Below are 12624 nucleotides of genomic sequence, written 5' to 3' on the forward strand. Positions count from 1 at the left end.
GGAGAGGGAGAGGGAGAGGGAGAGGGAGAGGGAGAGGGAGAGCCAGCAAGGCATAAACACGCCTGTTTGATCTAGACTGCAGAAGTTATTCAACTAGTTGGGCTGTATTTTGAACAAAGTTCAACCCTTACTCCAGGAGACTTTACACACATGGTGATGGCTCATTAGGAGATGTATAAAAGGAGCCACATTTAAATCAAAGAAAGGAAGGTACAAGGAGAAATGAGAGAGCAGTCATGAAGTAAACACAAAACAAGCACCCAGTATGATGTTTTTAGGGATGCTGGAAATAGAACTTTCTCTAAGACTGAGTGAAAATAATTTCAGTGGCAGAGAAAATGAAAGGCAGCTGCAGTGAAGGAGAAATACAAAGAGCATCTTGTCATCGGATGAAGTTTATCAGTACTCTAGAACGGTGGTTCTCAGCATGGGTTGTGACCCCTTTCGGGATCAAAAGACCATTTCCCATAGTTCACCAAAGCATCAGAAAACACAGACATTTACATTATGTTTTGTATCAGTAGCAAAATTACAGTTATGAACTAGCAACAAAAGTAATTTTATGGTTAAGGGTCCCCACAACATGAGGAACTAATAAGATTATATTGAACCAGTGGATTAGAAGTGGTGCTTACTTTATATGCTGAACAGTAGCTAGCACTTCAGTTACTATTCCTACTAGAGAAGCCATTTTCCATCCCTCTAATATTCACGTTACCACTCTTTATTTTTAAATATTTTTAAGTACACACACACACACACACACACACGGGTTCAGTGCCTACAGAGACCAGAAGAGAACATTAGAACATCAGATTCCCTGGAGCTAGATTAATAGGCAGTTGTAAGTTGCTGGGAACTGAACTTGGATTCTCTGGAGAGTAGATGTATCTCAGACCTCAGTAATTTTTTTCTTCTTTTAAATGCATTCCATCTTTATAGAGATATTCTGAAAGGATTGTCCATACTTGTGAATAAAAACTTTGTACCCACCAAGCAGTGGCACATGCCTTTAATCCCAGCACTTGGGAGGCAGAGGCAGGTGGATCTCTGTGAGTTTGAGACAAGCCTGCTCCACAATAGCTAGTTCCAGGACAGGTTCTAATGCTACAGAAAAACCCTGTCTTGGAAAACTAAAACAACAACAAAATTCTGTACCCATGATACAGACCTTCCAATTAATAGCTAACAAATTTAATGATTCTTAAATCAGATTTAGATAAGGTATGTGATAAATTTAAAGTATAAAAAACAAAAAAATGAACAACCTAAAAGCAAATGAGCTAAAACAAACTGTCAAAGAGTCAATGGATAAACCCTAAATTCCCATTTAAATTTTCCATATTTTCCATTTCATTGTCTCTCAAGCATGAAAAATTCCTTGTTAAAAGTGATAGTTCAAGGTAATAGTGTACAATATATAGAACACACCAATCTTTGGAAACAAAAAGATGAACCAAATTCCAGCTTTCCTGCCAGGTGTACATGCATGCTTAGTAACTACGGCTGAGATGAACATGCCACCAAGCCTCAGCTATTCTAGCCCAATCGGGCAAACCTTCTTTCTGCCCCAGAACACCAAAGGATATCGAATATTCTAAAAATATGAATGATTACAACAATGATTCTGATCCAAAAAAGAGAAAGGGCATGTTTCTTTTAAGTTAGGTTTTATTTAAGGTCACAGTGTAAGAACTATTTTAGACAATGATATGTAGTTGGAGACTGCTCCTTCATTTCTCAGCCATTCAGACCCAAATAATAACACAAAAGCTACATTAATCACAACACTGTTTGGGCAATAGCTTATGCATATTTCTAGCTAAGTCTTACATCTTAAATGAATTCATTTCTATTAATCTGTGTATTGCCACATGGCTGTGGCTTACCGGTAAGGTTCTGTCTGGTATCTGTCTCCTTCAGCAGCTACATGGCATCTCTTTGACTCTGCCTACTTTCTATATCTCTGTTTACATTTCCCACCTGGCTTTCACTCTATTAAGCTATAGGCTGAAACAGCTTCTTTAGTAGCCAATGGTAACAGCATACAGAGGGAGTCCCACATCAATGATAAACACAAACATCCCGGAACCACCAACATATCCTCTAAAACCTTTGTCTTAACACTCCAGACAGTGCACACAGTGAGATATATTTTAGCTTCATATGAATTAAGAGACAGATGCTGACTCTCTAGAGAAGGTGCCAGCAGGGCTGGCCAACAACAGGTCCAGAGCGGTACCATCCACTCACCTTCCTATGGGGGCTTCGGAAAGTTTGCTCCTGCAGTTCATGAACAACTTCATCCTCGCGTTTACAATCTTGCCAAGCACCTATTAAAAATTCCTGTATTTGATTTTCAAATAACAGAATAGCTCAGTTACTGAGCATACATTATGCACCACTCATGGTCATATCTAAAGATGACACACATAACACAGTCCACATCCTCCTGTATGTGATGAACATGGACGTAGCTGCCCGGGGCCACGGGAAGCTATAGGAGACGATGACATTCAGACAACTGACTGACTCAGTGCCTCACTGGAAGCTGCTAGTCTTTTGTTTAAAATGACTTTCAGGGTTTCCCAACTTCCTTAGCATTGAAGGAAGTGTAATATAATTATGAGACCTTGGTTTGCCTCAAAACATTGCCTAGGGTGCCCTGATCTTTTTAGAATTTCACTCCAGGCCTTAAGAGCTATGGAAAGTTCTAGGTTATAAACAGATGATCTACTCTTTCTTTTCTCTCACTTGTCACTAAATCAACAACAAGTGGGAAAAAAATAAAGTTTGTTCTCCATCTTTACACAGACCAGTCACAGATGATTCAAAAGCTGTTAATTAACCTGGGACATGGACAAAGGTACAAAAAGTGTGCACGTGACATGAAGAATACAGACTTAATGAGGAATTGGGACAAAGTGTACGTGTAAGAGCTCTGTGGTTTAATTTCTGTCGCCCCTCATATTTGCTGCCATGAGGGTCATTGCATGACTTCTTCTCATATGTTAGATCAGCACCGCACAGGGGAGTGACAGAAAAGCTGGAGACTATAGCCAATGCACAAAACATCATTTTATAAATGTATTATGCCATAAAATAAAACTGCTGAGAAATAAAGCATGTTATCATTACCAAAGAAGGAACGTGCAAGTTCTTTCTCTTATCCCTATAATTTTACATTTATTATTTATAAGTCCTACCCTTTTGCAGGTTTTAAAGATAAAATAACACTTTTTCTTAATAATGTTTCTTTATGGGAACAGGGAAGTTATACACTAAAAATCAAGGATAATTTGAATACTATACTTTTAGAGTTCACATGTGAAGGGTTTACAAATGCTAAGACAGTATTGAAACAGCCATGGAATTAGCTTTGTGCTGTTAATATTCTGAATGGAAAGAGCATTAAAGTCTCAGATGATCATCTACATTAATAAGTACACCTATAAAACTATTTACAAAAAATTCCCTTCATATGGTCTACTGTCTGAGAAAGCTAACAATGGAATTCTGGTGGAATGGACAGCAATATCACCCGCTTGGTCATTAACATTTTCTATTAGATTTCTCACCCACACTCTGGTCTGTTTCCAAGGGAAGCCAACTGTCAGAGCAGTTTCCAATTCTGAGAAAATTTCTTTATTTGATATTGTAATATAATCATGTCATTTTCCCTTTGCTCTCTCCAAGCCCTCCCATGTACGTCCTCTACACATCTTGTTCTCTTCCAAATTAATTTCCTTTAACTTTTTGTTATACACACAAAATATAAACATACACAAATATGACCTGCTCAGTCCATATGTTACTGGTACGTATGTTTTCAGGGATAATCATTTTGTGTTGGGCAACAAACTGGTTCCCTATTTCTCCTGTTCTCAGCATTCCTTAGTTGCCTGTAGTTGAGAACATTTTCCATTCATCTACCCTTCCTTCCTTCCTTGCTCCCTCCCTTCCTGCCTCCCACCCTCGCTTCCTTCACTTCTTTTGCTCTTTTCCTCCCTCCCTCAAAATCTCCCTCCCTTCTTCTCTCATCTCTCCATCCTATTTCAGACAGGATATGGCTATGCAGTCCAGCATGACCATAAACATGTGCTTCTGCTTTTGGATTGTTGGGACTCATACATTTTCATCTTTATGGAAGGCTGTTGGCCATAGCTTTCAGCCTCTCACTGCTATTACTTCTGGTCACTTGTGGACCTATGGGGTTATGGCCTTGTTCTCCCCTTCATGCTAACAGTAATACATAGATGACCTATGGGAGATACAGAGAACTTACACCTTCCACATATGATATAACTAAGGTTCCTCTCTTACAAAGTCATTTAACTGTACCTCCTAAGGGTTCATTTGCATACAGTCCCATTGATAGGCAAGGCTTGGATTCACCAACGCATACTTCAAGTGCCACAGTGTGGACTTGGTGGGGACTGCAGCTCAGCCTACAGCAGCCCCAACCTAAGCACTGCTGTGACACTTGTGCACAGTCCTCCTATTCTCCACTGAAGTGTGTATATTTCATACATGCATGTGTGTGTATGTGTGTAAAACACCAGGTGATATAAAGATCCAAGAAGCACAATTACTTCATTACACTTAAAAACAGTTATGAATATTTGAGTTTCAAAGTGAAAAGATTTAGTCTGATTCATATTATCTTACAACCAATAGCTGTGCCATCTTCTGTGCTCCTCTTGTCAAGGGATCCACAATAGCCACGATATCATAGAACAGGTCCTTCTCGGGAGGACTCAGCTTTATCACACTGCAGTGACAAAGAAAAGGCCAATGTGGTGAATTACGTTTATAAAGACATCCATAATGTGATCTTAGTTATGTACATTTTTACGAGTTGCTTGCTTTCCCTTGTAGTTGATTTAAATTCTGGTTATATAAAAAAATCCAAATTTGAAATTTGTGTGCAACTTTGTAAAAATATAAAGAATTTGAGAAAATGAAGTATTTTATGAACACACACTAAGGAATGTGACTACTATAGTACAAATCCTGGTAGTTTTGTAGAGGGGAATATATTTCCTAAGATCTGAGAATTGACTACTGTATACTTTTAATCACTTGGTATTTGTACAAAATCAACACATAAGACAGGAAAGTCAGGACCAAACACACTCAAAATCATGGTAACTTATTTGGACCCAGCTATTGCTGACTGAGGGGCTCCACCTTCATTTGCCACCTCTGCCCCTCTGACATGGCCACTAGACCCACCCTCCTCTCTCTACTTCCATCCTGCTCACTCACCTCTTCCCATTGATCTAAATCATAAATGAAGAGATGGACTTAAATTAAAGGAAAATGGGAATAAACTGGCCAGTGGGAGATAAAAATATTTCTGTTTGTAAAGTACAGTCTATGCTAACTCAGTTATGACTTCAACACTAGTCATACAAAGACATTTTCTCAGAATTTTCTCAGTTGAAGAACTGTTTATTCTGGCAGTAGAAAAAGCCTTGCCTAATGAAATGCCACACAAATGCAGCTACAGGAGCAGCAATCGTCTTCGCTGCAGAAAGACTAATGGCAGGGAGAAACCAATGCTCATCAGTTAAATATTTACTAGAGATATGAGCATGGAGAGAAACCTTGTTTACTTGAAGCTTTAATTTGACTGTGTTATAATATGAGTATAATAAGAGCCAACAGGTCTTGGATAAGTCTGCCAGAAAGAAGGACTATAAATTAGATAATCTAATAATAAGACTCCATAACTGTTGCAGCTTTTGTATTTAAACAAATACAAAAAAGGGGAAAGTGATGTGGGAGTGTCATATATCAATCTGTTGATTTCATTGGTTAAGCAATAAAGAAACTGCTTGGCCCTGATAGGTTAAAACATAGGTGGGAGGAGTAAACAGAACAGAATGCTAGGAGGAAGAGGAAGTGAGCTCAGACTCAACAGCTCTGCTCTCTGGATCAGAGACGCCATGCTCCCCTCTCCTGGGCAGACACACGCCATGAAGCTCTGACCCAGGATGGATGTAGGCTAGAATCTTCCCGGTAAGACTGGTGCTACACAGATGATTAGAAATGGGCTAAATTAATATGTGAGAATTACCCTAGAAGAGGCTAGATAGAAATGGGCCAAGCAGTGTTTAAAAGAATACAGTTTCCGTGTAATTATTTTGGGGCATAAGCTAGCCAGGCGGCCGGGGTGCCAGGGACGCAGCCCCGCCGCTCCTATTACTACAACACAGTTTAGTTTTTCCTGCCTAACTAAGTTCTGCCCTGCTATAGGTCCAAAGCAGTCATTAGTCTTTAATCATTATTGGTAATCAAAGCATACAGAGGGAAATCCCACATCAATCTCAAGGCCAGCTTGAGCTATATAGCAAATTTGAGTCCATTCTAGAGCAAGATTTTGCATTAAATAAATGTCTCTCACTACAAATTAAAAAGCTAATGTAAAATACTATTTATTTGAAGGTAGTTGCTGATAACCTTGAGTATAGGTATCTTAGAGATCTTACATTAGTAAGAATTCCTTAGGAAATGAGTCTTTCATATATATATACTGAAAATACATAGCATTATTTATAATGATCAAAGGTACTTGTTACTAATAATACTGAAAAATAAAAATCATGCTAAGTATAACTCAAAACTTTATATCATAAATGTGTTTTTATTCACTAAACTATACAACTGGATTTGTAATATGTGTGTATGGTGTGTCTGCTCAGTGTGTTGTGTGTGTTGTGTGTGTGTGTGCTAGTAATGTGGTACAAGGAACCAAACTTGGCCTCATGCATGAAAGGCAAATGCATCCTCTACTACTGAGCTATGTCCTACATCATTTTTTCTTTATGTTGCTAATTATATTTTTACTGAACAGAGAACTTTTAGGTTTTACTATGCTATAAAAATTAATGGAAATAATGCATGGCAAAGGGAAAGATTGCATGAAATAATTCATAGTAGGAAAATGAGATATTGCTACAGCATTACCTGTGGTTCTCTTTTAGTAACGTGACATCATAACGAGAGGCACGCACTGGCAATGGAGACACAAGTGCATCGATTTTCATCACAAGGTCGCTCATGCTACACAAGCAGAGAGACAACATGTGAGATTTCTCGGAAGAGAAAACTTTGTATCTCATGTTACAGTTGACAACTCTAGAGAGGCCCTTTCTATATGAATGACTATAGCTCCTCTCTTACAGAAGTAGTTTACAAAGGACACAGAGTCTCTGGGAAAGGTGAGGCACTCAACACAATAAACATGGATAGTGGAAATTTACAGATGAAGCCAAAGTATAAATAAAAAGTATGAGACCTATGTACACAGTCTCTATGAAAAAGGCTCCTCTGTGAAAGGAGGGGGTATAACTGGATGAATGCAAAACAGAGAGAAAGAATGGAATAAAGAAACAAACCCCAGCCCTTAGAGTTAAGGGATGGAGCTAAATGCATGGGTTGATCACCCTCTTCTTCATGTCTTTGTTATGAATCTTGTCTAAATAGTGAAGCATTTTCTAACTGTGAGAAAACATATGAAAACACTATACTCCCAAATGAGTTGCTATAATACCTTTAAATACTTACTCTTTGGAGTCGATTTCCATATTTTCAACAATGTCTTTAATTTTCTCTACCAAATTACTAAATGTTATCTTTTCAATCAAGTGAAAATCTTCTAGGTACAAATCTTCATGTAAAGGTCCAAAGAACTTGAAATAAAGAAAGTTTTATTGTTGGATATTTTCTGGGAGACATTTAGGAAAACTTTCTCTTTTCAGGTTTACTCAATCACACTACCACTGCACTGCCACGAGCATCTTCTGGGAGAGCTATTATGTGCAGCCACTGTCACACTGTGTGTGCAAAGCCCTGTGTAGGACACGGGGCCGACACGATGGGCTCATATAGGAACACATTCTATTTAACAACATTAGAAGCCATGTCAAGTGGAATGTTGTTTTCTTTAATAGATTACTGAGGCTGGTTCCAGACAAGTCTTACATGCCCCTGCAGCTGCTCTGGAATGAACACTCTTGAATACTCATGAGGCATCTACTGGAATCTTGCAGACGTGACGTCAGAGGTCTGATAACGCCTCATTGTAAGTACAGATCACAGGTTCTTAACACGGAAACAGGCACTGCATTACTAAAAGCATGCTTGGAAACATTTTTTTAAACTTTGAGATTTGATATAAATTTAACTTTAAAAGCAGTTTCAATGTTTTAGTTGTTTAGTTATTGCTGCTTTTGTTGTTTTGTTTTTATCACTGGGCACATGGGATTTGGAAAGAGTGGAATTTTAGATGTACCATTCCTAATGGCTTGAAAAGTTTGATTATTAACTTAGAATAGGGTCCTCAAATCCTAAATTATTTTCATAAAATGGTGTCTATCTTTACTGATGAAAGTCACCGGAACACTTGCTTCTTTTCACCTATGTAAGCAAGCACAGCATCAAACAGTAAAGGACCTGATTCTTCAGTCTCTATTCTACTTAAAGTTGAATGCATTTGCCAAATAATGAAATTTAAATGGTATAAAATCAGATAATATTCAGGGTGGGAAAAAGAACTTTAAATTATAAAATTAAGCAATAATAGAATAAAATACATCTGGTATTTAAATCTTGATTTCAATATTTTAGAAATGTGATTTTTTTAAGTTAAGGTAGAATTCTATAATATAGAGCATTACCTGCTTTGACAGCACATTAACCTCTACTAGAATGTTCATTAACATTGAACAGGAATCCCTTCGTATGGGCTTATTCTCATGTATTAGTTCATAAAAATAAAGTCTATATGTGAGCTTACAATCTGCAGTTCTCAAATATTTCAAGAGAAAACATGAGTTACTATTACTGAAAAGTTACCTTGTCGGGCCTGTTTCAAGTATTCATACAAATGCATATTCAATATCCCCAACAACAGATTACAGCTCCTATTGTTTGAATAATGAAGCCAAGTTTTACTAAATTTATACAACTCACTGACAACTGAGTCTGAACTTATGGCTCCATGGTTCAGAGAGTGGGGTTTGCTTTCTTTACTGCTTGCTAGGCCATAATTTTCCACAATTTTTGAGTATGTGGTGTGATCAACAGAAACAGAAAACACTAACAGCATATTTAAACATATAAATATTTACTTCTTTAGTATTTCTGCAAGAAATTATGTGATCAGTAGCTGGGCAAGGGGAGCATACCCTTGTAACTCAGCCTTTGGGAAGCCAGATTTCTGTTAAACATATTTTTCATTTATATATTGTTTATTTAACAGCAGACATCTGTGAGGTCAAAGCCAGCTTGGTCTACATAGTTCTAGGTCACCCAGAAGTACACAGTGAAACCCTGTCTCAAAAATAAAAATTTAAACATGGAAAATATGTGATCATTATTGTATTCATATTATTAATCATTTATAATAAATTATAACTCTAAATATTCCTCAACTTTACCATGGGACAGGTTCTATACTAAACACACTATTTCAAGGATGAAGCTGTCAGAATGCTAATGATCTGCCCCAGAGACTATGATTATTACTATCTTACAGGGTAATAAAGATGACATTGTTGCACTGATGTCAGCCACGGTACTCGTTCTGAAGCACAGTTCCTGTTCCCATCAGCCAGCCCTAGGTAAGGACTCTGACTGGGTGTCCTCAGCCGCCCACTCAGACATGCAGCTGAGCCACAGCCGCGATTATGGTCACCCTCCCACTCCTCCTGGACAAGCCCGTGGGTCACAACAACCTCTCTACCCAGCAGACAGCTTCACTCACAGGAGGTGTGGGGTGCCTACCTGAATATTGTTCTGTGAGAGAAGGGAGAAAAAGGGCAGACTTAGGGAAATAAGTTTACTACAGCTATAGTATTAGTTATCATTACTAAAGCACTATGTTAATGATATCAGACAATATAAAGCATAGGATGCTAATGACAGCCATTTACTCAAAGTTATCTTTAAAAACCTGTATTTCTTTCCATGGCAACTGCTGAAAGGAAGTGATGCCATCCCTGAAGCTCCACATTGCTTGCTATTAGACTTCTACCGCGTATTAAATGTTTGCTCTCAGTGTGTCAAGCAGCACTCTCAGAGCTGCCGGCTGTGGAGATGCACACCAGTAGGATTTGCTGAGGGAGGCAGAGGTAGGAGGATCACCAGTTCGAGGCCAGTCTGAGTCAGAGCTGGTTATGAGTCTTTAAAAAAAAGGCTATTTTATTTGTATTTATATGTATGTGTGTGGGTACCTGCAGAGGGCAGAAGGGAGCACTGGATCCCCTGACCTGGTGGTTAGGAGTCACCTACGTGGGTGCTGGGAGCTAGAACACAATTTTGGAAAACAGAAATCACTACTAGCTGAGCTGTCTGTCCAACGCAAAAAGGTATGAGTCAAACAGAGGTAACCAGAGCTCAAAAAAAACACGGAAAGCTGCAAGAACACATTAAAACTTTTAAGATAATTTGATGTTTTGCCATATGGCACTTTAAGCCAGGTATCTGTCAAATATACTAGTTTATTTAATAAACTTTATGAACAGATTCTAATTTTTTACCTAAGTAGCTGGTAAGAAGTAGAATCACACTATCGTTCTCAAAACACTGATAAGTACGCATCATCTACTTACTGTGTATTTGTTAACAGACCTGCCGCATGTTGGGAGAGAAAAAGCATGCTATATACGCCAGATGGCTCATGGTAAAGGCAATAGCTGGAAACCCGACAACCTGAGCTCAACGCTGAGGATACACATGAAGGAAGGAAGAAGTACCTGACGATTATCTCTCTCTGACCTTCACACAGATGATACAATATACACAAATAACAAAATAAAAATGTCATATAAAAATCACAGATGGAATTGTAATCATGCTTTTAAGAGAAACAGAAATATCTCTTGTAGAAAAAAAGGAGTTATTAGGAGTTCATGTTCACAGCACTATGAGAATGACTGGTGCTTTTTTCTTTTCTTTTTTCTTTTTTGATTTTTTGAGACAGGGTTTCTCTGTAGCTTTGGAGCCTGGACTGGAACTAGCTCTTATAGACCAGTCTTGTCTCGAACTCACAGAGATCCACCTGCCTCTGCCTCCCGAGTGCTGGGATTAAAGGTGTGAGCCGCCACCACCACCTGGCTCCAGTATGTTCTTCTATAGGTTGTAAAAGATGGCTATTTGTGACAATCTAGATATGCATATTCAGATTCACAAAACTAGCTGTCATGTGACGTAAGAATTTCAGAGAAAGGCGCCGAAGAAAACGAGGTAATATGCTTTGTACCCTGACAACAACACTGATGTCTAAAGACGTAATGGTGGTTGTTACAAGGAAACGTGCTGTTAGAACAGAGGAAGCTGGGTGCACAGAGAACACTCTGCTTTCCACAGCTGCCGGCAGGGTGACGTAATCACAGCTGCTGGCAGGATGGTGCGATCACAGCTGGGGAGGGGTAGCGGTAGTAGGTTCTGGCCCCATTTTATTTGCCCAGAGCTCCGACTAGGACGTAACACACGAGTGCATGTCACTATGTTGGGTCTCTGGTCACAGCACCAGTGTCCACTAAAAGGGAAACATTTCTTCTTTTACTTACTTTCCCATTGCTGACAATACCAATTTCGCCAGGTTGCAGTTTCAGTACATCCTGACAGAATAACTGGTGAGTTCGAAAAATATTTACTCCAATGGTGTTATATTTTTTCTCAAAAGCATTGTTATCCATCTCCTAAGGTACAAGTTAAAAATGAAAAAACAAGAAAAAAACAGGAAAAAACAAGTTAAACATGATGAAACTATTAAAAATGAATAAAATGATGAAGTAACAGTAAAAATTCATCTATATAAATCCCACATTATTAATAAAATTATGCAAATTATGATTAAAATATAATTTTCTTTTGAAACAGCATTTTAAAGAGGTAATTTCTTATCAAACCATTCATAAAACCATTAAATCTTGTTATAAATGCACATAGTTATAAATTAGCAATTATTTGACCATTTAAGGGAGATTTGTAGAGCATCATAATGTTTGAGAACATCAGTTTAAGTAAAATTTAACCATAAAAAGTTAATTATTTATTAAATTCTGAACTCAGTATCTCTCATGTTTGATGCTCTTAAATAGGAGTGTTTTTGATAGAAATACTGCATCTTACCTGAGTGTACAAATCACAGAAGGCCAATATAATAACTGTATTTAAACAATGCAGTATTTAAAATAATTCCTCTCAAAAAATTATAAGGATATTCATATAAAATCAACCAGAAAAAGGTTTTATATAGCTTTATACTGAGGTACACTTTTCCCTATCAGTACTTTATCGACTTTAAAATATATACAATTCACCTTGGTGTGTTCTATTTGAGTACAATTAAGAGGCCTTTGGTCTGAAATTTTAGCAAGTCCCCACGCACTCCTATGACGATAGAGATGTTCCATTGCACCATTCAATATGGTAACCATGGCACTTGAAATTAGCACTTGAAATATAGCTATCATAAAAAACAAAATTCACCTTCTAAGTATATAATAGCCATACCTAACCTGTGCTGCAGTTTGCAGCCAGAACACTTAGACACTGTCTACAGCCAGGACCCCTGAGGACCCCTAGACACTGTCTACAGCCAGGACCCCT

At 38.1% G+C, this 12624-nt stretch overlaps 1 protein-coding gene across 2 annotated transcripts in view; it reads right to left on the reverse strand.

Annotated features, from left to right (window-relative positions):
• Uggt2 (UDP-glucose glycoprotein glucosyltransferase 2) overlaps positions 1–12624 on the reverse strand; it is a 97955-nt gene that overhangs the window by 34636 nt on the left and 50695 nt on the right. For both annotated transcript variants that reach the window (XM_026783237.1, XM_026783238.1), the window contains 5 exons: positions 11580–11711; positions 7573–7697; positions 6973–7068; positions 4669–4771; positions 2254–2333 (listed from right to left, as the gene is read on the reverse strand). In XM_026783237.1, the coding sequence (XP_026639038.1) occupies positions 2254–2333; positions 4669–4771; positions 6973–7068; positions 7573–7697; positions 11580–11711 (536 nt within the window). The remainder of the gene's footprint in view (positions 1–2253; positions 2334–4668; positions 4772–6972; positions 7069–7572; positions 7698–11579; positions 11712–12624) is intronic.

This window comes from Microtus ochrogaster, chromosome 17 (genome assembly GCF_000317375.1).
Source record: "Microtus ochrogaster isolate Prairie Vole_2 chromosome 17, MicOch1.0, whole genome shotgun sequence".
NCBI lineage: Eukaryota > Metazoa > Chordata > Mammalia > Rodentia > Cricetidae > Microtus > Microtus ochrogaster.